This window comes from Rhamphochromis longiceps, linkage group LG7, assembly GCF_057381845.1.
Source record: "Rhamphochromis longiceps isolate RC_006_pf linkage group LG7, R_longiceps_female_GT1.1, whole genome shotgun sequence".
In the NCBI taxonomy this organism is placed as follows: domain Eukaryota; kingdom Metazoa; phylum Chordata; class Actinopteri; order Cichliformes; family Cichlidae; genus Rhamphochromis; species Rhamphochromis longiceps.
Genome location: NC_140563.1, coordinates 13,649,643 through 13,676,030, shown reverse-complemented (window position 1 = coordinate 13,676,030; position 26,388 = coordinate 13,649,643). Strand labels below are relative to the sequence as shown.

The following is a 26,388-nucleotide window of genomic DNA, read 5'->3' as shown; positions in this document are numbered from 1 at the left end:
AATTTATTATATTATAAAACATTTGATTAGATTGAAAGGTGAAATGCCAGTCATGAGTAATGACAAGAAATTTAAAAAAAGTCTGCCCGGGGTAATGGCTGACCTGAATTTAACTTTGGTCAATTATAGTAAACCATTAACTTTATTAGGATGAGATCGACACATGCAATCCTCTGCCATAAACGCTTCTTTTAGGTGCAGCTATTTACATATATTGGATTCTCTTTGTGTCAAGTCATATATTTATTTTAATTTCTGAGAATACATGCATCCTGCCATAATAAGTCTAATCGGAGAACAGTTTATTTTGACATCAGTGGGATGTCCTTAAACCAGTTTTATTGTTGCAGATATATTTAAATGTGTATGTTCCCAACCTTAGGCGTCTTCTGTGCCACTACACGGTTGAGTATGCAGTGACTAGTTCACGTAACCGTAGAGGTGCTGTGGGATAATGACTTGCATACAAGTCAACACAAAGATAAAGAACGGGGAATTATAAACACGTGATTTCCTTTATTGCTCCGAGACTGGCTTGTCCGATTCTGACACTCAGGCATGGGAACCGGGCAAAGGCGCGAAGGTGAGAAAGAGTCAACCTGACAAACGTGTGTTATCTGACAGGGAGTGAAAAGGGGCAAAAAACCCCGACTCTTAAATTAATTTCGGCGGTAGCAGCAGACAGTTGGCAGCCGGACAAAAAGTCACTGAAAGCGAGAAAACATGACATGTGAAGAAAACAAGCCGTGGATAGAGGGAGGGTGTGACTCCGCCTATTGATCAAAGACCATCCTCCTTCCTTTTGTCTTTTCTTCAGTTTGTTAACTTCTCTAAAAGCCTCGTGGACTTCGGGCCAGCAGCGCAGCAGTTTTTTTTTAGTAGGCTGTGCTGTCGCTTCATTTGGTGGGATTGACGCATCTGGACTGATCCACTCCACGGGCGGCGGAGAGATTTGCCCACTCTTTTCTTAGAAGTTTCATGGAGTCTTTGTGGAAATCATTGATTACACGGGTGAGGTAAGGAGAGTTGTTCGCAGTTTAAAGTAACTGACGACTGATTGTGATGCAGAAGTGCGTAAAGTCAGAAAAGCGGGACCGGTGAACCTTTTAGTAAAGCTGTCAGAGTGCGTCAAAGAAGGTGGAACTATTTCATACAGTCGAGATCGATTTATGCATCCTCTGATTTTGTGTGTGTGTGTGTGTGTGTGTGTGTGTGCGTGCGGAACTTAGTTTGGTTTTAGTTTTGCCGTGGTTTACGAGGCTTTCGCGGCTGTATGGAAATGACTCGCTCTGTGAGCGAAAGTCAAGCTCTTACGCCCGTCTTATTTTCATATTATTTGCGTCCTATTAAATTTGGCAGGCTGCTCTTCTCGGCAGGTCTCGTACTTTCACATTTTGGCTGAGAAGCAAATATATGTGCATCGTAAGCTACAGCTCACGAGGATGTCAAGAGAAGCTGAGAAGAAACTTTTTTTTTCTCCTCGTTCAAGTTCCGTTTTTTAATGTTTGGACGTGAGCCGCTTTCATTGGTTAAGTCTAAGACATATTGGAGGAAATTGATTTTTTTTTTATGTCACACCAACTTGCGGAGATCTTTCAACATATCCTAACCCGAGAGACTAATTGGTGATCAGATAAATGATTAATGATTGCTAGACTGGACTGAAGTAAGCTTTTACCTTTTCACTCTTCTCTCGCGTGGTTTTAAGCCACGGGCGTTTTGTTTTCGAAAGTTACGCTCTCCATCACCCTTGCCCTACAGATCATGGGAGTGGGAGGACACACAAAGGCGCATGCACACAGGCAGACACAAATTTTAGAGTGCGGTTTTTAGTCCGTTGAAAACAGCTCTGCGCAGTTTCCTCCATGCACATAAACCGCGTTTCTCCTCGCCATATACAGATAAGCCGTCACACCACTTGTGTGAAAGGTGTCAACAGGATGAGAAGATAAGATCTCAGTGCTGTGCTGTCATTAGACTGGAGAGGGTCACTGTGTGGGATTAAAGAAAAAAAAAAGTCGTTTACTTCTCTAAACCTCACCAAGAGTTTCAGTTATTCTCAGAACGTCTTATCATTTTTTTTGCATTTACAGATTGTGCTGGCAGATGTTGTATTTGCTAAACCTCTACACTTTAACTGTTGAGCCAAATTTCCACGCGTAGTCGGCAAGCGAGTGCAAATAAACCTTGGTATAATTTATAATTTATCTCCTCTATGACCTCATCGGTGCCTGCAAATGCTTGCATGGCAGATCACGTGACGACGTTATCTTCTTTTCATCTGCTCCAAGAAGCCAGACTGCGTTGCGATCCACACGTTGCTATTTATCTGTTATGTCTGTATCTTAAAAATGGGATGGGATGCATCTAGCATTTTACTCAAGTGAAGGTTTTGTATTCCACATTTAAACAAACCCCCCCACCCAAAGAAACAAAACAAAAACCAAACTCTCAATCATTTACTTCCAAACTGGAGGCGGGCTTTCTGTTCTGCTTTCCAATTTTTACACTTGCAGAACCTTCCTTGGTGAAAATGTGCTGTACTTCTTACGCTCAGCTTTACACTTACTAAAAGAGAGTGAAGTGAAAATATCAAGAATGTGCAAAAATACTTTTTTCTTAGGAAAAAAAAGGTATGTGTGTGTGTGGGGGGGGGGGGGATTCTGATACTGCACTATGGTCACTGTGGCTAGTGTTTATCACTTTGTGGATTACACATCTGTCATTGCAGATCATTTTTCACTGTTCATTTACCTGCTGAGCCCCAAAGTCTTGTTTGGATGTTACTCTTAACTTTCATTTAAAAAAGCTGATAGGAGGAACTGTTAGCTGACTAGTTTCAGTGTCAGGCGTTACCAAAAAGAGTTTTTAGTCATTAAAAGCTAATCAGCAAATTCCCATAAATGGGAGTCAGATGCAAAACAGCACTGAAGAAGTATAACAAAGAAGTACCTACGGTATGACCAGAGGGCTGTGGTAATAAAATGCAGAACAGCAACAACTCCACTTGTTTTGTCTGAGAATGTAAACACGAGATGAGAAGTGCATGCCAGATCAGGCGATAAGTCCTACTTCGACAAAAGCGAGCCTAGCCTTTTTGATACGATCACAGTGACACATTGACATTTGAAGTAAGCCATGGTAAAACCATAACACATTATATGTGACTCACAGAAATGACAACAGTTGTGCTACAGTGTAGTTCTCATTTTTACAGATGGCCTTGAAGTTGAGACTGCTCTCGGTCACACCTGGATATTATGTTACCACAAGTAACAGTTGGAGTGGAGGTGGTACAGGGAGAGCCAGTCGGTTTGGCGCATCATGTGTCAACTATCTCTTTGGCAGTTTGTGGAAAACCTTTCTCAAACCTGAGATTTCTCCTTGTACAAGAATTAAATTGTAACTCATTGTAGGAACCATTTATTAGCCGTGTGCGCTTTTTTTTACTTTACAAGGTCAAAAGGAATGACTTACAAATAATTTGGTCCAGTTATTATTTGTCTTAAAACTGTGATTTTATGTGGTTATGCAATTATGTGTAATGTGAAGGAGTGGCATGGAAACTATGTTTAGGGCTGCAGTAGGAAGACGTGATGAAATAGCGATGAATGTACACCAAAGATTATTAAGTATCTACATGTTGTGCTCGCATATGAATTACTGAAGCCTTTTTACAATAAACCCTGAAGACTCTTTGTGTTTATTTACACCAGTGACCTGTGTGGTGATGGTCTGAGGCCGTCTGGCCTGGGTGGGGATTTTCTCTTCCACGTGATCCCCACACATTCCTCAGATAGTAACTTATTTTTCACATGCAGGACTCTTATTCCACCATTTATGTGCGTGAGTGTGATATGTGAGATAAACCTCAATTATTTTTTTTTTAAAGTCACTTCAGTTCTTATCTCATGATTCTGCTACTAAGCATTTATTTTTCCGTAACACACTTCACTGCTATATCTGATGTCAACATAGTCGGATTGATTCCAGTGTTAAACAAACTTTTGATAGTTTTTCAGTGAGAAATGCCACAATCTAATTGTTTTTGTTTTTTTGGCAGGTCCGGAGCATTATTGATGAATCATCATAACAAGGCTACTACATGATGAGCAACCAGTCAATGCAAACCCTCACTGATGCAGTGTTACGAGCCAAGATGCCATTATTTGACCGGACGATAGCATCTGCAGGACTGTCAAAACCGCAAAATATGTCTGGTTTCCTGGGCAAGCAGGCGCTGCCGTGCCATGGGGCCTTCTTTGCTTATGACCCGAGAGGAAAAGAGGGAGCGGGATTCACTTCTCCTTGGAGGAACTCAAAGACATCTCTGCTGAACGACCGGAGTACTATGAGTCACCTCTCTGGCATGGAGGGAAACCATCTGATTTACAGACACGACAGCAATTCTTCAGAGGAAACTCAGTCTTCTGCTACGCGTCACACCCCGGTAAAACAGGGCTTTATGAGGTACAAGAAAAGTCCTGAGATCAGCAGTCCTACAGTTGCAGCGTCGTTGCCTATTAGAAAACAAAAAACTGGAGGTGAGACTTCATCACCCCCATCTGAAAACTCTGTTTACTTAGCGATTCCCAGGCCGGTTTACGGACATAATCCCTGCTGTAATGAACTGGGTTGCATGTTAGGACAACGCTACAGTGTGGAACATAGCTCTCCAAGGATACCAAACACTGTATATGAGCGTGACTGGATGCAAACTGATGCTCACTACGCTGAAAAACCATCTGTTGAAAGGAAAGGACAAGAAATGGGGCTTCAACAGAGAGTCTTACAGTTTGAACACAGCACAGATACACTGAAGAGGCTGACTGTGGACTCATACAGCCCTGTTAGAGGAAGAACTTTGCCTGCTGTGATTGAACCGCACTACAGCAGTTACCCCTGCACCTCAACTCGTCCACTGTTTGGTTCTTTAAGTGAGCATAGCCAGCCTTTACAGACTTCCCCCAGAGGCTACCCCAGCCTTTACCCCTCCCACCCTACATATGAGCATATGACCTCAGAGGTTTATCAGGAACGTTCTCCCATGTCCAAATATGGCCAACTAGCGCAGCACCAAGTGTTTTACTACCCCCAGGCAAATGTGGAGGTAGAAAACAGAACCCAGTGTAAAGATAGTGGCAGTAAGCAGAGAGAAGATGTTGCTGTTATTCATAAACACACAAGCTCAAACCCTCGGGAGCATTACATAGTGCCTCAGTCGCTTCATGCTGAAATTCCTTTGCCTTTGTCTAGCACTGAAATGTTGCCAAATCATTCTTTTATGCGGGGTTTGAACTATCCATGCTATGCTGTTCCAAGACTTCATTTAAATCCAAGCCAAATCAGAGCCCCCCTAAAAAGGCAACATGCATCACCTACTTTTCATCCTAGCCACAAAAATGTTTCGCCATCCAGCCAACATATGGATCACCCCATGGTGTCCGCCAGCAGTTTACAAAAGGACAAACCCAAGCACCCCGGCCTTCATGTTGACCACCTACCCATTTCCTCACCGTTCCTACCTGTGACTCAAACCAGCCCTGCCAGACGTGTGAGCAAGCCAGGTGTCTCACCATCAGTTATAGAAATGAGAGGATTCTTCCCCCCTCTCAACCGCCTGCATATGGACTCACCCATCCTTCCACCACTTGGCTTGAATGTGGACAGAGCAGTGGACTATTCCTCCTGTGAATCTCAAGTCCCTTGCCCGACTCAGCCAAAAAACTTTCCAGTTTCCCCAGCCGTGTGGCGACCTCAGTCACCGAATCGGAGTTCAAATCGGATCCACACAGACGTGCCTAAGAGTGCAAATGTCCACAAAAGTATCGATTCTCCTGCTGTCGAAACAAGAAGCAAACATAAAAGCTCTGTGTCCAGTCCAGAAACCGCTGTTAATAAACAGTGTCTAAAGAGGAGCATTTCCCATTCATCTTCACCTGTCAAAATAAAAGAGGAGGATAAGGATTTATATGAAGTGGAATGGACCAGGAAGAGACAAAAGTTGAAAACGGAGATTATCCGAGAAGGAAATAAGAATGACTCTCCCCCTATGCCAGTTATTGACACTGTTTTCAGTTTGGCACCTTACCAAGGATATCTGCAGACCTCGGGAGGGATCTCTGGAGCTGGAGCATCAGGGAAAGCCTGTCAGTCCTCTGAGCAGCATGAAGTTAAATCCAAGCCAGACAAAGAAAAAAAACAAGATCAAGCTAAACAGGAGCCTGTTGTGTGTCTAGTTTTTAAAGAAACTCGCACTAATACTTCAAAAGAGAAAAGTGCTGCAGAAGCTGTTGAACCCAAAAATATTAAAGTAGAAAACCTAGATAAATCAGATATCAGCAGCTCTACAGATGACAGCATTTGTCCCAACCACAGCAGCAAAATGGAAGTCAAAAAAGAGCCCACAGAGACTGCTTCACCTGATGATGGACCTATTTTCTTAAAAAAGACAATTGAACCTGAAGAACATGAAACTAAGCCATCTAGAGCAGCTGAAAATAAGACTTCAGATGAGTCCAAACCTGCTGAGATGACTGCACAGACAAACACGACTTCTGAAGGTGACACAAAAGCAACACAACACAAAGAGGAGCTCATCCTTCCCCCCAAACCCACGACTCCACTGCCTGGGAGCAAACTAAATTTCAAAAACATTCCCCCTCAGTGTCTTAAACTTTCCACCTATAAGATTATTATCCCTAACGGCAAGAATTATTTCCCTGTTCCACCACCACAGAAGCCGACTGCACAGCCAGCAGCTGAGTTCATACCAAACCAAGATATCCAAACGCCCGCCCGCAAGCATTTCCTTGAGCTGCACCAGTCATTCTGTAAGCTTGTGTCCAAATCTGTGTCGACTTCTTCAGAGCAGGACCTTAAAAAGTGGTTGTCCCAACTGAAAATAACCGAATCGGTGTCTCACGTGACCAAAGTCCAGAAAGTTTCCTGCCTGCTGGGGGTAAAAGCCAGAGAGGCTTGGCTCAACGAGGAGATGAAATCGGCACTTGACACGGTCCTCGACAGGTTAAGAGAGTACTCGATCCAGGAACGCTGTCCTTTTCCGCACGTCATGCGGACGGGAGCAGTGTTTCTCCCCATGCTGGTGGTCAAGGAGCAGCTGTTTCCTATGGTCCACGGCAGCTTCATTGACCAGGTCCTGCAGGAGCACAAAGTCGAGCTGCGACCCACCACGCTCTCTGAAGAGAAGATCCTCATCCAGCTTCATAAACGAGCCTGCTCCTCCAGACTCAGGAGACTGATGTCCCTCAAACACCTGCCCGACGTCTATGCCGACGCGGTCAACCTTCTGTATTATGTCTGCGTCTGCAAACAGCTGGGTGAGTGTACATTCAACACAGACATACCGAGACAAACCACCATGGTTGCTACAGTTACAACACTGTAGCCCTTTAAACCATTAACACCCCACCCCCCTCCCCCCCACAGGTTTTGCAGTGAGTCCTCCATGTGCTAATTTCCCCGCAGCACCGGACACAACTGTGTGAAGAAATGTCTATAAGGCCAATGGCTTTAAAAATATTTTACAAGTAATTTAATACTACATATAAGCTATTATTTATGTGAATTAGCTAAGAAACAAAAAAATCTAAAGTATTCATATAAGATATAATATATCATCTCAGTAATTAGCGCAAACTATGTTCCTACTTGTAAAAAGATTTGTAATTTCTTATTATTAATTATGATGATTCATTTTGCTTGGTTTTATGAAAATCCCTGTTTCCTTAGTATAACTTTGATAGCATTCTAGGAGATCCCTTTCAGTACACGATGTGAACTGAACTTTTAGATATCATTATAAAGCATCATATTTCCTTCAAAGAATATTTTCTGCATTAATTGGCCCTTTTTGTAAGTAACCAATCAAAACAGAAGAACTATTCAATATAAAATCCATTTATTTTTTACAGAATCAACCTCATCTGACGTCCAAAAGAGAGTCCAGGTATTTTTTTCCTGTTGTCCCTCAATCTCACTACTCTTTTGCTTTTTTCCTGGTTTAGAAAGCGGGAATTTTTTCTTCTAACCTTCAGTAACAAATCACAAGAAGCTGCATGATTACACTGTGGGTGGGTTGAGGGGGAAAGGCGCTAAGCTGGGCTGCTTGGGGACATATGAATTTGTTGCCTACTTACAGCACTGTAGCTGAAACGGCGTAAGGCAGGCTGGTGGATGACATTATGAGGGGAAGGAAGTGAGAGGCCGCTACACACAAGAGGGATTAAGTGTGGCACTTTTTTTTTTTTTTTTTTTTTTTAGGTCAGAGATCTTTTCAGAAGATGGTGACTTCATCCTTTGTTGTACCATCTCTAACTAACCCACATCTACACTGCATACAAGTTGCATTAGGCAGTTTCTGAGAATATGAGTGTGTAATGTCCAAAGAACAGGACAATAGTATAACACCAGTCAAATCTCATGAAAAAAAACAACTTCTTCCTTCCTCACCTGCCTGGCTGTGTTCGCCACCCTCTGCATTTCTGATAAGAATGCTTCAATCTTGTCACAAATATAAACTGATCAGACACACCCTTAAAACCAAGTTCCAAATATCGAACAGGTGCTCCCTGAACAGTTCTGACCCATTCCATCTCCGGGTGTCTTACAGTTTCTGGGACCAGGACGTGGGTTATCTAGATTGCAGGGTAGGTGTTGAGACTGGGTTAACATATCTGGGTTAAAAAAAAAATCCAAATACTAATACAAACTTAAATCCCTTTCCCAGTCGTTTTAATGCTGTGGCTGATTAGTGTATACTTTCAGACTTCATCGTCATCACATTCAAGTATCCATGAAATGTTGCACATACTAAATAATAACAGTGCTCTCTCATTATAGGTGGGAAAAAAATGTTACATACATTAACTAAGTTAATCAACTTTATTTGAATTAAATATTTTGAGTTTTTATGTAGTTAGTTAAAAATACAAAGATTATAGCATATCAATAGAGTCGTCCTTTTTTAAAAAAAAAATTATTGTTGCCTTTTATTTTGTCTGTCAACAGCTTCGATTGTATTTGCTTCCTGAACCTACTGAACTTGGCCTAATTGAACTGCTGTTCACTGCTGACATAGGTTCACATGGTTTTGGAGCACTTGACTCTAGTGTCTGAACATTTCTGTTGCCCTCTTCTTGCCTCACTGCTGTTTTATCCGTGACTGATAGCACCCCTCGCAGCAGCTGACTTTTTCCCAGCCTTTGTGTTTATTCCCATAGCCTTCTCTTCTCATAGCCATCTTTGCTGTAAGGGTGTTTCGTGGTGGAGGATCATGATGTGCAAAAGCCGAAATCCTTAGGTTTAGGTGTGAAATAAGCTCTTTAGGAAACCAAGTATTTTATATTTCCTTGTCAGAAATCCTGAAAGTCTGTTTCTGACTTGCTTCTCACTTGTAACTGTTTCCCTGATCACTGCATAAATTCCTTTGCCTCTAATCTTCCCACTTTGTGAGGAAGCAGAATCCTATATTTATCTGCGATATTTCAGCATTTGTTTTGAGCTCTCTTTTTGCCAATTTCCCTGTGTTGCAGGATTAGATATGGACTCCGATCACAGGGAACAAGATGGAAGCTCTGAAGCGTCTAACAGCGGGAGGGTTCCTGTATTTTCTGACACCACTGCCTCCGCAGCCTCGCACTCAGAGTTGCAACCACAGAGATGTTCAGAGGATGAGGAAACACAATTGCATTTGAACAGGAATAAAACTAAAAGAAGAGTAAAGAGCCGTTCGAGGCGTACGTTTCTAGAAAACAGGTTGTCAGATGAGGAAGAGAGAGGGGATATGGACAAGGTTGTAGCTGAAAGCACTGTCAACACAACTGCAAAGAAAAACTGCAGTGCCCATGAGCCCCAGGAGAGTGATAATAAAGGGACTGATTATATGGTTTCAGAGCAGAATCCATATATTTCATGGATGTGTCCTTTAACACTGGACGAGCTATCCCCATTCCCGAGTGACGCAGAAACTGAGGGATCTTCCAGCAGGTGGCACGTTGGTCAGTCCTCACCATCAGTCAAATCTAAGGAAAACTCTAAGAATTGTTCAGGAGTCATTGTTAAACTGAGGAAGATACTTAGTGAAGGTCTAAAGAGAAAAAAAACTCGATACCAAGCAGTGTCAGAGTCGGAGACATCTGCTGATGCTTCCATCTCACAGACTGATGACGGGGAGAGTGTGATCGGTGAGGCTGACGTTCACAGGAGGACACCCAAAACAAAGCACAGGTGGGAGAGAACAGGAAGCTTCTCTCATGCTTTAAGACCCCTTGGCAGCTCTTCTAAAAGAAAACATAGATCACTTTTGAAGATCAAATACTGTCCCTACTTGTCTGCCTGTCACAGCGCCGAACACAGGAGGCGATGGGTCCTGCGTTCAGCTGTGCAGAGGGCTCAGAGGGCCATGAGGTTCTGCTACCCCGAGTTGGTGGGAAAGAGGATCCGCCACCTGTACGAGGAAGTTGACAAATCAGAGGTGTGGTACAGAGGGGAGGTGCTGCGCATCCACGAGGCTCACCCCAACCCCCTTAAGACCATATTTGAGGTCAGGTATGACAGCGAGCCAGAGTGGAAGTACTACCTCGAGCTTCTCATAGACTATAAAAAAGGCTGGCTCAAAATTGAAGACTAGTTTCCAGGCACGTACACACAATGCTATGACACCTCTGTGAGCGCAACGACAGCTGAGCATTTTTTTTTCTTAACTCACTTACGAAAGGTTCCTCGAGAATGAAGGTGAACTGGATTCTTTTTTTTTCTACTTCTTCTTTTATATAAAATAATGAAGTCACCTAAAATTGCCTGTTATGTAAGCACAAAGTTGTGCTTTCTTTAGTGATGGGCTATGTTCAGTGTTTAGCTCATTATTATTATTATTATTTTTTTTACATTCTTATCATTTATGCGGTAACTTTATTTTAATAAATTAAATTTTGATGACATGAAAGAAATCACTGCCTCACTGTGCCCCTTTACTTTTATAAACTGCGAGCATCAGTGGAGTATTTTTTTAAGTCATCCTGACCTTTCTTTTGAAACAGTGCAGCAGAGGGAAATTAGTGGCTTGGCGTAGTTTGAATGAGCATTACTTTCAAGCACCTTACTGTACCGTAATGCGGTGCCAGTCACATATAGCATTAATGCAGAAAACTAATCTTGACCCTGATGATGGTGGTTGCCTTATTGTAAGTAAAGACCGGTGATGAATTAAATGGAAAAACTTTGACCCTTATAGTGACGCAAATTTACACTGCAAATCAATGCAAAGTTGCTCTGAGCCGCCACCTTTACCCATTTCTGTTCAGATGGAAATGGTCTCTTTCAAGATGACAGTGCCCCTGTACACAGGGAACAAGGGTTTCACTGAGTGGCTGATGAGAATGATGTAAATAATATATACTATGGTTGACGTAACCAGCTGGACACCTATGGATGCGCTCTTGGATGCTCCCTCAACCACCATCAGCAAAATACAAAATGAGTGAAAGCACTAAAGTCAAAACACTGAATAACTTTGAGAAGCTTGGTCCAGTCCATTCAGTAGAGGAAGCTCCTTTAATTTTTCAACCCTTTGTAGTTTTTGTGTTGAAACTGCTCAGGTTTCAAAAACACAAGCCGAGTGTGCTGTATACAGTCAGTGTGAAACTTATGACTGAACCTCAAATCGTGGTTTCATTTTGTATGATTTTCCTACTTCTGCAGACTGAATTAAAACATTTGTCTCACCATCGTGTTTTGTCACTTCTCAACTCTAAATATTCAAGAGAAGGGAAAAAAACAATGTTAAGACTGATTGTAAAGCTATAATGTGTTCCTAAACGAATGAATTGAAACCTGATTAAAGCAGGATGATTATGTTAGTTTGAATCATACTGTTAGAATCCTCAAAGAACAGGCCAAGGAGAACGAGCGGAAGCAATCTTCCACATCAGCTTATTAATCAACCATACACCCAGAGTGATGCTGAAAAGCTAGTTTGTGTATTTATTACTTCTAGGCTGGACTATTATAATTCATTATTATCAGGCTCTCCTAAAAACTCAATGAAAAGCCTTCAGTTCATCCAAAATGCTGCAGTGAGAGCGTGCATATTTCTGCCATATTGGCTTCTCTTCATTGGCTCGCCCGGTAAATCCAGAATTGAATTTAAAATCCTCCTCACATACAAGGTCAAGCAGCATCTTATCTTAAAGAACTCATAGTACTATATCATGCCAACAGAGCATTTTGCTCTCAGACTGCTGGTTTACTTGTGGTTCCTAAAATATTCCAGAGTAGAATGGGAGGCAGAGCCTTAAGTTTTCAAACTCCTCTTCTGTCGAATCAGCTCCCAATTCAGATTCAGGTGACAGACACCCTCTCTGCTTTTATGATTAGGCTTAAAACTTCCCTTTTTGCTAAAAACAATTTCAACGCTTAGTTACTTTGCAATAGGCTTAAAGTTGCTGGGGGCTTCCCATGACACACTGAGCATTTCTTCTTAACTCTGTCCTTATACACCATTTTCATTTAATCACTAGTTATGAATTTTGGGTCCTCTCTTCCTTCCCTCACCCCCAACCAGTTGTGTCAGATGACTGCTTTTTCCCAAGCCTGATTTTGCCCAGAGTTTCTTCCTGTTAAAAGGGAGTTTTTCCTTCCCACTATCTCCAAGTGCTTGCTCAAAAGGGGTGTTTGATTGTTAAGGTTCCTATGTCTTACTGTTGGATCTTTAACTTGTACAAAGTACCTTGAGACAAATGTTATTGTTTGGAGCTAAATATGGATAAGCTGTCAAAAATAATGCGTTCTGTGTCACACCTTCCATTTTAACACCATGCATTTGACGTTGAAACTCACAATTAGTAATCATGTTTGTCAGAACTGGTGTCTTTGTCCCCATCATGTGGCTGAAAATGTAACTCTTACATTCACACTATACTGTTAAAAATGCTCTTTATTTTAAAAATGCAATTCCAGGGATGGACTTGGTTTATACCAGTGACAGTACAACAGTGGAAGTCTTCATAATGACACACTTTCAAAACACCTCAGACAGTTAAATGAGTGGTGCTGCAAAAATAAAATCGCCCCCCCCAAAAAAAACAAAAAAATGTTTCTAACATTTTGCACTTTAATATTTTCATGTAAAACAACTAACTCCACCCCCAAACATTTTTTACACTACCAAGACATCTTTAATAGTGCAAATTGAAGATATTTATAAAACTATTAAAAGTCTTTTGGATGTCAATTTAATGTGAGTAGCTGCTTCTGTTACTCCATCCGTTAAGCTGAGATGTTCATGAACTACTAGCAGACACAATGAAAACCCTAGAGAGCACATTAGCCTAATGAGCAAAGCTACAGCTGGTGTTACTGCAAGACAGCTTGGAGAAAACAGCCCATCTTTTATCCATTCACCTTGTGTCATCATAAGTTTGGGATTTGAGAGAATTAAAATGACATAAAAACAAAACAAAACCACCTGATTGCTATATAACACTCTGAATAAACTAAAAAAAAGTTTAAATTATTATTTAAAAGTTATCAAATTAATTCCATGTCATTTTGGAAGACACTCTGGCAAGGTCTGCAGAACACAACACTGCTTTAAAAAAAAAAAAAAAAAAAAAAAAAAAGGGGGGGGGGGGGGGGAATTAGTGACTCATGGATGTTAAGGTAATTAAGATGAGAGAAAACCTACTCTAATGACTCACACAGTACTCCAAAAAATTAGATTTGTCATGACATTTATTCAAATAAACAATACAGTTTATAATTTGCTAGGATAAAATAATGCGTTTGAACACATAAGAAGCATTTGGGAAAGAATTCCCCAAAGATCTGAAACTGGGGCAAAGGATGTGTTTCAGTGATGGCTGACACTTTGGTGTCATCTTCAGACTCGTATCACTGCCTGTATAATCGCGTCCCCTCCAGTCAGTCTTTCTGAAGACTGCCATATTTCAGAGAACAGATGAACAAGCATTTACAAGCAGAGAGCTTGACAACCAGAGCAACCACCGCATAGAGCAATGCAAAATCTTGAGGGGAACTGACATTTCAATGCCAAAACCTCAACACACGTGCGAGAGGGAAAAAAAAAAAAAAAAACCACACACAAAAAAAAAAAATGCAGTCTTTAATGAAAAAGCATAACAGCTTTACAAAACACTCCTACAACCTTTAGAAGTTTGTCCCATCTCCCTCAGCTCCTTAAGGATCACATGTCCATCTGTGTAGCTCAATTAAAGCAATGTTCAGTCTCACTGCAAGGCAAGAGAGCTCCTGAATGGAGATGATGCCACTACCACCTCCATTCCAATATTCCCTGCAAGAGTGATGCAGATGCCTGACCCTGTTTGACAGTGATCGAGCCCAATTAGCAGCAGTGCAACGCCGCGCTGTCAGTACATTCCATTACCCTCTTTCAATTCTCAAGGTGCAAGCTGAGCTACCTCAAGCCACGTCAGGAAAGAGGGGGAGAGAAAAGAGAAAAAAAAAAAAGAAAAAAAAAAAAGGAGTGAATGTCACTCAGTTTGGCTCTTGCAAATAATTAGTAATGTTCTTAAATGTTAAACACCTCCAAAAACAACTAGGGGGGTACAACAAAAGGTTAGCATAGAGAGACACTGGGCCGGTGCGTTCTACCTCACCTCTGACCTGTAAAACTTTATCCTGCTCCTCTGTGCACTTTCACTGAGTCCTTTATGTGATTACCTGGAAACTAAAGCCAATTCTGTCAGTCTCCATGTTGAGTTACTGGTTAGGTATAACTTATGACTGCTCTGAAGGGACTGCAGATGACAGGACGAATATCTTATTGCCAAAGACCTCCAAACATCAACAGTCTGTGGAGAGTAGACAGACTCAACCTACATGGCAAAAGCACGGTAAAGAATAAATATTTGAAAATTATGCAAACACGTGCCACTCCTGCTCTTGAACTTCCATGCATATGGACTATTTACAAATTGAAAAATACAGACTCGCTATTTTGTTCTTTTTATGTTTTTTTTTCTTCCTTTTTTTCCCCCCCTGAAATGTCTTTGCCCCTTTGCAATCAGCCTATCAACATTCAGCCACTCAGACAAGGATCTTTACCACATATTGCAGACATGGCCAGGACAATTAAAGCTGTGTTGAAAACATTTTCACACTGATGGGAAAACAAAAGTCAAAATCAAAACAGAGTAAAAGATTCACAAGCAAAAAAAAACAACAACAAAAAAAAAAATATGAGGAAAACAAGTTCAGGGGAGGTATTACAATACAAGCCAAAAGGATGTATTTGTTTAATATGGATCTTCTGCTTGTTCAACCCTCCACTCTGTTGCTAACAATACTGTAGTACACATTTTTTTATTACTCTACCCTTTATTTAAATATAATTTACTTTGAAGATTTTGTTAAACAAATCCAGAAAAAAAATGATGCAAAAGTGGTTGGTTTGCCAAAGGAGAGGCGGCAGAAGGCCTGTGCTGCCCTGTTAAATTGCATCAGCGCTCTAGTTTGTCAAGATACTCAAGAGTCCGTTGCATTGGGACGTGTTCTCAATCCTCAATGTACTCCCACAGGTCCTTCTCATAGCCTTCATGCACGTGCTGTAGCAGCACTCTTCGCCTGCTCTCACAGTATCTACAGACACAGGACAAATTTTAAGCTCCAAAACACACAAAGTCAGCCATGGCATGCACCAGTACAGTTCTTCCTTCACTGACCTGTACTTGTCTTGTACTTTTTGCTTGATGTCCTGCAAGGAATCCTGGGAGATGTCCCTCTCTAGGTAGCCTGACAGCACCTCGGTGGCATTTTCCAGGTCTGCCTGGTTGTTCTGATGAGTGATAATTGCATTATAATCAGATAAGCAACGTTCCACTATATAATAGAGCTAAAGGAACAAATGTCTAATCTATGAGAATTTCTAATAAAGTAATTAAAAAACAAAAAAAAACAAAAAACAGCTCTTCAGCACTTAGTTCATCCATGAAGATCAAAACTGTGTGAATGAAAGAGGGGGAGAGACGAACACAGCTTCCACAAAAGTCGAAAGCTAAAAGGTGTTACATCTGGGGTTGGTGAGGTGTCCAGTTTCGTTCGTATGCCATGTTGGATTCATTCATGCCCGCTGCAAATAATGCTACCAAAATTTTCCAGCACGATAGTAAATATCTCATATAAAAAAGGTACAATCACACTAGTGTATCTGAGCCAAAAACTGCCCTACCTCAAAAATAATGGACTGGTTGTTCTTCTTGAGGTAGAAGGCGAAGACATAAGTGAACATGAGTGTGGAGCGGCACTGGCACAGCACATCCACAGCCTTCTTCAGAAACTGCACCTCAATCCAGGACATGTTGTGCTGCTGCATTTCCTCCATCTTCTGCTTGACCTGAGCATAGAGCTTGTGCTCAAAGCGCAGACTCTGCATGTGGTTCATGTAGCGGTTGCAGTAGAACAGGTACCGCTGCAAGGCTGCCCTGGAGCGCTGCACACACACATACACACACAGCATGGACTTCCTTTATTGTGAGCACGCTCATCTTTACTTATAATAGACTGTCACTCTACTTTCTCGATGGGCACTGGAATATCAGAGACATATACTGAAATGTCTCAACTGTTTGTCAGGTCTGAATCATCATGTAATTATCAGCTTGCTGTACAATTCTTTATAAAACGATATCCAATATACAGATATATTTTAGTTATTGTAAACTATAGAAATGTCATGTTATTTATTTAATCATGGTTTTTCTCCTTCAAGAATAACTGTAATTCATTTTTAGATGTAAGCGTTAACTGGAACATAAACCATGCTTGGTACAACAGTTGAGGCTACTTGATTTTATACATCTGGCAAATAGAAGAACGTACAAAAATTTTGAAGCTTCAATATAACTGATTACCTCTTGAGCATCTCTGGCTGCCTTGGCATCATCTTCATTGTAGCGATTGCAGTTGTACCTGAAATATTAAAAATATATAACTGAGATGAAAAGAGTAATGTTCTTCTCTCTGATAAGCTATACTATGTGTGTTTAAGGTGGTCAAATTCACATTCATATGGCACTCTAACACAGAAAATCGGAATTTTAATCTCTACATCTTTTAGGGCCATTAAAAAAACAAAAAAACAAACAAGTGATGATGGAGGAAGTAAGAAACCTGAGCTGTCATTTAAGTGTAGCGAAAAACAACAACAACAACAACAAAAAAAAGGTGGAAAAAGTCATCCCCTGTTCTGACATTTCCAGCAGACACTAAAACAAAAGACTCCACATAACAAGCATGTGAGCTAGTGATTCTCACCAGGCTGAGCCGTGTGGTTCCCATGGACCCAGACAGACCCAGCAGAACTCAGCTTTGCAGTTCTGGTTTCGACAAACCATATGATTGCAGCCACCATCTTTCTCAATGGTCACGTGGCATTTTGGACATTCCTGTGAATGAAATTACATTAATTTTATTTAAAAACAGTAATTCAAGGAAATGATTCATGCTATAGACTGAGAAAAAGGCTGCAGAAACAAACGAAGCAACAATGGGCAAGGCCCTGTAAAACTGTAATTCATAGATATGCACTGATGATTGTAAACATTAATTGTCAACAACTGTCAGGTCTGTAAGGTGTGCACACTTTATGACAGGTTATGAGCACACAAATATGTGACAAAAATATAGGGACTTCAACATTGTTTAATCCTATTTAAACTTAATACATAACATGAGAGAAAAAAAAACCCTCAGAATCCACACCTTGGTATTTGCTGCAATCCAGTTTGAAGTTTCACTGTCATCATCACATTTTTTAATCCATTTTCTCAGCCACTGCAAACACGTTAAAATAGAAGGAAATGGATTCATGTATTGAATGCTAATCTTAATATTTTTCTTAAGTAGAAGCTGAATCCAAAGCATAATTTTTCTCTAAGGTAAGAAAATAATCTCCATTTCGCGCACCTTACACTTCACAGGATCATGCCAATTTTCTCCACAGTTGAAGCTGAAACAAAGGGAGCAATATCAAACACATTATTCAAAAACTGCAAATAAATTTACAAGAAAGGTTTTAAAATAATAAAAAATTCTCTCTTACCAGAATTGGCGTCCACACTTGCACCTCACTGGCTTGGCATCTGGGTACTGGACTTTGACAACATGATGGCAGTCTGGTGCAGGGCACCACTTTAACAGTCGATTGCACTAAAATGAGTAATGAGACAAATTAGACTCAGAGGGCAGAAATAAGATTTTTGCTTTTCAAAGTAGTACACATATTCAGATTCACAAGACTTTATGTATCCCCAAGGGGCAATTAAGAGACAACCCAGCAGCTCACATTACGGATCAAAGTTTGATATTCAATCTCGAAATACTGTCAAGAAGAAGAAAAAAAGATCTCTTACCTCTACAAAACTATTTGTAATTAAATGCTGGTACTTCAACTTCACTTTTGAATCTGTTATGAGGCGCCTGTGGAAGCAGTCAAATAATATATTAGCCATCATTACAAAACATGGGTGAGATCATCAAAAGATAGCATATTTTCTTGCGTAACGCTAAGTATTACTGTAAGCTGACATGTGAATATTATCTCATTATGAAGCAACATTCCGAAATAGAAAAGTACAAGTTCATATGCAAACTCTATTTGAATGCATGGCCTAAACTGATTACTGAAAATACAGTAAGGTCTCTTGGTAGCTGGTAATATCAGAATGTAGGTTAAGACAATTACTGTCAGCTTAAGAGCTGGTACAAGAGATTAGCGTCCGTGCTTATTCAGGTATATTTCTTTGGACTTTACACTGAACGTGAACAAAGCACAAAAAGGGTCAACTTCAAAGCCTTGTACTGATGGGTTTCTTTTACAAGGCAAAACAAAAGGAAGAAATCCTTTTAACATATGGTTTCTATTCATACCAATATGTTAAAAATAAAAAGGAATCAATAAAGGATGTCTATATGGATTTAACTATATGACTGAAATGTGTGTATTTATAATTTTTACAAGCTTCTGGCTACAACTGCAAAATTAAACAGAATGTATTACATGAAAAAAAAAAAAAAAAAAAGACTACAGTAGCTGTGAAAAGGGGAAGTGCTCTGATTGCATGAAGAGGACTATGGGAAACACTCCCTTGCTCTGACCACAGTAAATCCTTTTTTTCATGAGTTCTAATGACAATTTCAAATAAATAAATAAATAAATAAATAAATATACATACATATACATATATATATATACACACACACACACACATATATATATATATATATATATATATATATATATATATATATATATATATATATATATATATATATATATATATATATATATATATATATATATATATATACACACACACATACATATATATATTTTTTTGTTAATTATGGTCTTAATTAGTGTCCACAAGGGCAACAAAGACGGGTACGCTTTCCCATATGACTAACAAACCGCTACAGCATGAGCATACAATGCCCCTTAACCAACCCTGGTGACATCTGGTTTCAAAAAGCTAAGATAATGATGGTGAATACACTCAGCTTCACAATGGGACTTCGATGATGTTATGGCGATTACGTTTCACCTGTATATGCAGTCTATGACCAGTAATGTTGTTTCTCATCTTTTATTTATTTTAAATTCTTCTGGCATATATTTTACTTCTTATGCTATTCATTGAACAATGCCCAATATGTAACAACATAAAAAATATATGCACAGATACTCACATGACTGTGTTGTCATCAACCAAAATGTCACAGCTATGAGCAGGGCAAGAAATGGTCTGTAAAGGAAACACAGAAGGTAGATAATTAGAGAACCACCTTTTGAAATAGTAAAGGCGGTATCAAATAGCACCCTCTGCAATTTGTTTTGTTGGATCACAGTGGTAAAGAAGAGGAAGAGCAGCTGCCCTTTCTGATTTAACTTTTTTAGGCTTGCCCTGTGACAGTTACAAGAACACAAACTCTGTCTAAATGTCAAGTGAAGACAATGAAACCCCCAAAATTACAGCCACTGTGTCATTCTTTGAAGGTCTATCTGCAAGTTAAATGCGCTAAATGTATAAATTAAAAGGAGTGTATGGATGCGTGTCAATGACTGAATAGAATAGCTAACGTAGAACTCGTCACAGTTTTTCAAAGTACTGTAAAATTGCAAAAGAGCAAGAAGACCAAACGACTCATCATGGGAGCGTCTGAAATTCTTAAACTAACATGAACAATTCAAATTATTGCAAAGATACAAAGAAAGAAATGTTGATGTTGCAGACATGAAATACTTCCAAGCAGAGGTGCTGACGCATGGTGTAACAAACAAAGAACAACAGCGTTGAACTGAACACACTATCCCACTGTCATGGATACACAGTTCAGCTTTTTGAGTTAGGATTACACTGATATCCAATCCTAATATCAAATGAGTTGATCTGTAAATTATACTGGTTGGATAGTGGCTACTAGTATCTGTATCTGCACATAGGCTGGTAAGCGAGAAGGTAGACGAGAACTGCTGAGGACTCTTGGTGCCCTCTTACTGTTGATTAAGAGAAAACGGACATTGCCACTTGTTGCAGAAAAGTCACAAGTTCTATTCTAAATAAATCTTAAAATTTTGAAGTAGATACCTGTCCCATTCCTTCTTCAATTATTTTGGTCGTCAGATAATCTCCCCAACACTGCATGCAGAACTTGTGTCCACACTCCAGGCCTGTAAAATACTGTTAAACAAACAGTATCAACAAAAAGCAGATAGTTTATAATTTGGAATGAAACACACAAGGTATGAAAAAATTAGTAACCAAGTAGGAAAAGCCTTCAGAGGCCAGTGAAAACCATTCTAAGAAAAACATCACCTGGATTTTACACTGTTTTAACAACCTGATTGAAATAACACTGAAATGTGTGCTCCAAATGATAATATTCTAAATTCAGACAGTTATGGTAATCCATAGTTCTGACATCACATCATCTTAACTGAAGAACTAAACATGATGATGTGTGCCTTTTATTTACGGATCCATTTTCACCTTAACATTAAACCCTTTCCACCCAGTAGGTTCCTTTACCAATTTTTTAAAACACCAAGCACCTCTGTTTTGAGAAGACTGCAATGTGCACTGCATTAAATAAAGCAGTGCCTGGCATAACTGGTATAAAATAAATTTGGCATACAATATGTTGTTGGGAATTTTTTAGAATCCATTCAACAAAAGAAATGTAATAGACAAGTGACATTTATGTTATTGAACAGCTTTATATTCAAAGAACAATTCTTTTATTAATATTGTTATTGGAGGACAGTTTTTATAAAACAGCTACTGAGTCCTTATGTATAGCTTTGATCAGAGAGATGTAAAAATGTAATTTGTTTTTCCCCCCTTGTATTTTTAATGTCACTCTGGCCTGATGACAGAGTCACCAAATCCAAGGTTGTTCATGGGGAGGAGCTATTACTGAATAAATGTGGCTGAAAAAAAAAATGCTATTGTATGGGGGGGGATAAGTTTGTATCTGTTTATAAAGATCTTATAAGCAGCTCCTTCAGTGGGAGACTGCGGCACCCACGGTGTGGGACGGAGAGATTTCGCAGGTCTTTCCTCCCCACTGCTGTCAGACTCCACAACAAAGACTTTAACTGAACAAACACACACATCCACACATGTGAAATAACACTAAGTGCAATAATCTTTTCTGGCATCGTTGTATTTTTACTCAGTTGTATATAGCATTCGTATTCTATTTTTATCTTATTGTATATTTTTATTCTATTTTATTCTACTGTATATAGTATATTATTTTATTCTATTCTGTACAGCTGTGTACTGTATTTATTCTTATTGTATTCTAATTTTTGCGTCATAACTTTTGCACTGTCCACTTCCTGCTGTGACAAAACAAATTTCCCACGTGTGGGACTAATAAAGGTTATCTTATCTTATCTTATAACATGTATAAGAAACAGAAATCCTAGCAATTTATTTTCTTAGCTGTTGTAACCACCTTTTGTTATGTTAAATGACTTTTAGCAAAGCTTTTAACTAGTCTTTAAAATATAAAAAATAAAACAGGTTTCCCCATTTGTAACAAAACAGGATTACAATGTCCCTGCCTCTGATGATGCTCTCCTGTTGTTTCTCCACTTGCATTACAAAAGTTAAAGTGTGCATTAAATTGCCTGACAACACATTAAGATAGTGGAGCTCCATGTTAGTGTCATTATGTGACTCACAGAGTTGGGGAAGTTCAGATAGCAGATCTGACATGGCATGTCCTGTGCCGATGATCTAGTGTTGATTGGAGGACGTATTCGGGGCTTCTTACTCGGGTTAATGACATGACACTCAGAGAAAAGCTTGTCCAGATTACCATCAAAATACCTGAATAGATTGAAATAAAATAAGCTTTTAGATACGCTCTGCTATGAACCTTTTGGTTGACACTTGTCAGGAAGTTAAAAATGGCCAAGAATGTAATTCAGAATTTCTTACCTTTCCATGAGCTTTTCTTTATCCCAGTTGAAGTGACTGAGAAGAATGCGTGTTATTGTTGCAGGATTCTAAAGGAACAAGAAATAGTTTGTGAGAAACATTTTTGATTTTTACTTGCAACTTCTACTACCGGTAGTTTCAATGAGCTAGAGGGTCCAACGGTTGTAAGGGCTTTCAGGCCTTTTCAGCTTTTAAAGCCTGATTAAAGATAAGTATTGAATTAGGAAGGTAAAGGTAATATATTCTATGGCAGGACATTAAACTATTTTGCACATTAGAAATAGGGTTAGAAAACATAAGCAAGTTCTCATATTTGATCTTGCTGTTCACCCATGTACATCAGTGAATGGACATAAAAACAGCTGCCCATTACACTAAATACAACACAAAGCAACTACAGCTTTACAAGTTATCACAAAATTAAATCATCACAATCTAAGGCCATAATAATAGACAATATATTTAGAAAAGTTTGTATTCATTACAGCTATTCAATGAAGCACACTCAGGCATGTATTCCTTTCTTATAACCACAGTAGCTGTTAAAGATGACACAACTGAGACAGTTTTTATTTTTTAAATAAACAAAAAGTTTTAGTCTTTAGAAGTCTGTATGCATATTACACTGGATGAAGCCAAATGTGGCACTTATGTCCCACTGATGTGACAATTGTGATTTCTGATGACTCAAACTAATAAATACCCTACAAAATGGATTTAATCATCATGCTTGATCATATATACCCAGTCCCATTTGTGGCTTAATATAAGGACTTTCCGTCCAAATTGCAGTTAGAGAGCCATAGATGTATAAACACCTATAAAAGTACTGTTTTTGTAGATCTTTTGCCTGGGGGGAAATAAAATAAAAATACAATTTCTAGGTTACTGAAGCCTACACATTGATAGGAAAGTGGTTTAAGTTGGGTAAAGAAAGGATGCAAGGATTCACCCACCAGATGAATCCTTGCAAAATCACCTCCATATCTGATGGAATTATGTTGCTAAATGTGTTCTTACCCACCCAAGAACTATATCATTTTTAGGAGCCGTCCAGAAACACTTTACATTTCTTCCAAATAAAGTAATGCTAACTCACACCCTTGTCGGTAAATGGACCAGTCATGCTTTTGGCCATGTCACTCCCCACAAAGGCCTTTCAGAACCAGGAAAACCACTGGCTTACACCATCATTCTGAAAATACTTTGGAATTATAAAGCGTGTCAGGTTCAGAAACAGGTAGTATACACATAATTTGTTTGTTGTATTCTAAATGTGTAACAGGTATCTCACAAACTATCTGAAAATGTGGATGATGGTGTAACAGTAGCATAAAATGGACTATGTCCAGTGCCAAGGCTGTACAGTTTAGGGAAAGCACTAGGGATGATGAGGAACCTCTCTCCATGTACCTGTTAATACAAATATTTCTTATTATACTCCATTTACTATAGTTCAGGGATTAGAATAACTCTGTATTCTAATGTGAAATTACTGTAAGGTACTAAATTAGTGTTTAACCCAAGTTACAAACTGCTCTTTAAAAATGGGGAAAGCTATACCCTCAAACTACCCATATAACACATAATAATTAGTTGTTTGGAAAATATCTGTGAGATTTAGGAGACCACATGTATATGTTGCACATATGTGGCATCTCACTTGTCAAATATAAAGAAGTGAACAAAAATTAGTGTATTGTCTCCCTAGCCCAATGCCCATTTTACAATTTCAAAGAAAGTGGTCCAGGTTTGTACCAAATCCCACCTAACCCTGTAATGGACTGTTCATTGGCCCAGAAAAACAGCCCTGCTTGTATATCTCTACTTTGGTGCTCACCTTGGCGGAATAATAAAGTCAGGATACACCTTGAGATAACAAAAATCATAACATTGGAAAGGACTGACAACATATTTAGTATGTTCTGACTGTATTATGTACACCTAGCTAACACTAACACACCCTAAAACAGATATGCAAAACATACAACAATGATGATGGTATCGTTTATAAGGGCACTGATTCAATTTTACACTTCCTTTAGCTGTTATTCTTTGTGGTTCCACTGCAAAATGTTCTTCTAATTTATCTAACCACGTTGATATGAATGGGTTGGTCAAAAGATTAGTAGTACTTCTCAGTACCGATGACTAAAGTTGATGTAAACTTGACCACTATGAAGCCAATGCATGTTAATAAAGTACTGGCTTTTTGAAGCATATTCTACAAACGTCATATCAGAAGATCTATGTATGGATTAACTTTAAAGGCATTTGTTGGTGCTGCAAAACCCTGAAAATTTAATAATTAAACATAAACAATATTTAACGGGGATAAAAATCACCGTGTTACTCATTTTTGCTGTAGAAAAGAAACTGCCATGCGGCCGTAGGGTAGAAAAATAATATGTATCATTATTGGCCAATTTTAGTTTTTAGGCTTGTTTATATAGAAATCAACATAAAACTCCAACGCATTTTCTCAGATACCAAACTGGATGCTGAGTTATCAAGATCATTTTCCATTTTATTCTGAGCTCAAGTGAAGCTCTGTGAAAGGAAATGGAGGCCCAGGTTAACGCTAGCTTAAAGCGAAGAACTTCCCCCCGTTTCTTCATAAATTTCATTGAAAGCTATCGCAAAATTTAACTTTTTATGTTATTGGTAAAAAATGAAATTATCATAACCCGTTCTTTTACATAAGCGTAACTAAGCTAGCATCCCACTTGCTAACTTATCGCTGGCCAAGCCTTTGGGTCCAACGTTAAAATAACACTAAACGCAAGGTTTAGCTTTAGAAATGCAAAATTTCTGAAAACCCAAGTTTCAGTTAACATCTCAACGCACACTATCTGTCGTCTAGCAGGAGCTGGCACTCAACACCATCCTGGTCTAGAGCTTTTGCTGTAAGATGCTATGTAGCCAGCGAGCTAACATTAGCTTAGCAAGCGTTGCTGCCAACTTAGGGATGGGACTACTTCCTGGATGAAAAGTCCTAATGGAAATTTTTACCTTCACATATATAAGAAAAATTTTCATGTCTTCATTTTAACTACCAAGTTCCATAGTGCAATTATCTTATATATATGTAAGTTTAGTTTTCTATAAATCTCATCATTGTTCTCAAACTGTCAACTATAACAAGTATACTACTGGAAGGCTAATGGTTTAGCTAATATCCACGGCCTGTTTTTACGCTAGGACCCCGATCTTTCCTGATGCTGTCATACCAAAATACCTACCTGGATGACCTCGTTGACCTCCCTAATACACTCGACCATATGCTGGAGGATCTGCTCGGCAGTCAAAACTTCGAAACGGTAGTCTTCCTCCTCTTCCTCGCCCGGGCCGTGGCCTCCTCCGCCAGTCTCACCGCACTCATCTCGCTCCCCGCCGGCCACCACGGGATCGACCAACTCCACCTCCCCGAGCTCCAGGGTGTCGTCGTCGGGTTCCTCTTCATTGCTGTCCTCGCTACATTCCTCCTCGTCTTCGTCGTATTCATAGTTATAACCCTCGTCTGAGTCCATTCCTAGCGCGGTTATCAGCAAGTGACAAGCACACCTAAAGGTCTATAGCGTATGAAACGTTGATCCGAGCCCGTTTTTCAGCTGCGGCGAAAATAACAACAAAACGTCGCCGCTGCTGCTAAGCCAACAAAGAGACACAGCGTCACCAACTGACGACTGCCTTACGTCAGACAAGCAGGGCAAGAACGGATGTAAAAACATTTAATATAACAAACTTTTGCTTTAACCTAAATGTTTATAAAAAAAAACAACAACAACTAATTCAAATAAGTACGAATTTGGAAAATTTTCATTTATAATTGAAGAGTCACATCAAATGCAAACGGAAAATACTTTCGTTCTCATAAATG

General features: G+C 39.5%; 2 protein-coding genes across 3 annotated transcripts; one reads left to right on the top strand and one right to left on the bottom strand.

The window, feature by feature from the left end:
* The first annotated feature begins 511 nt into the window (after positions 1-511).
* On the top strand, positions 512-11,741 carry prmt2ip (PRMT2 interacting protein). Of its 2 annotated transcripts, none has more exons than XM_085412278.1 (3): positions 512-1,011; positions 4,064-7,340; positions 9,555-11,741. In XM_085412278.1, exons 2-3 carry the CDS (start codon positions 4,106-4,108, stop codon positions 10,649-10,651), a joined length of 4,332 nt encoding a protein of 1,443 aa, XP_085268404.1. In that variant the 5' UTR covers positions 512-1,011; positions 4,064-4,105; the 3' UTR covers positions 10,652-11,741. The 2 variants fall into 2 exon arrangements, with proteins under 2 accessions (XP_085268404.1, XP_085268403.1); XM_085412277.1 differs by having other exon boundaries at positions 515-1,016.
* Positions 11,742-14,098: 2,357 nt separating this feature from the next.
* On the bottom strand, positions 14,099-26,195 carry arih1 (ariadne ubiquitin-conjugating enzyme E2 binding protein homolog 1 (Drosophila)). Its single transcript, XM_085412276.1, has 14 exons — positions 25,751-26,195; positions 22,509-22,576; positions 22,250-22,397; positions 20,646-20,738; positions 19,747-19,802; positions 18,411-18,477; positions 18,101-18,207; positions 17,965-18,007; positions 17,761-17,832; positions 17,314-17,444; positions 16,911-16,968; positions 16,229-16,489; positions 15,723-15,835; positions 14,099-15,639 (listed from the first exon to the last, which is right to left on the bottom strand). The coding sequence occupies exons 1-14, from the start codon at positions 26,036-26,038 to the stop codon at positions 15,555-15,557; spliced, it is 1,590 nt and encodes a 529-aa protein (XP_085268402.1). The 5' UTR covers positions 26,039-26,195; the 3' UTR covers positions 14,099-15,554.
* Positions 26,196-26,388: the final 193 nt, after the last annotated feature.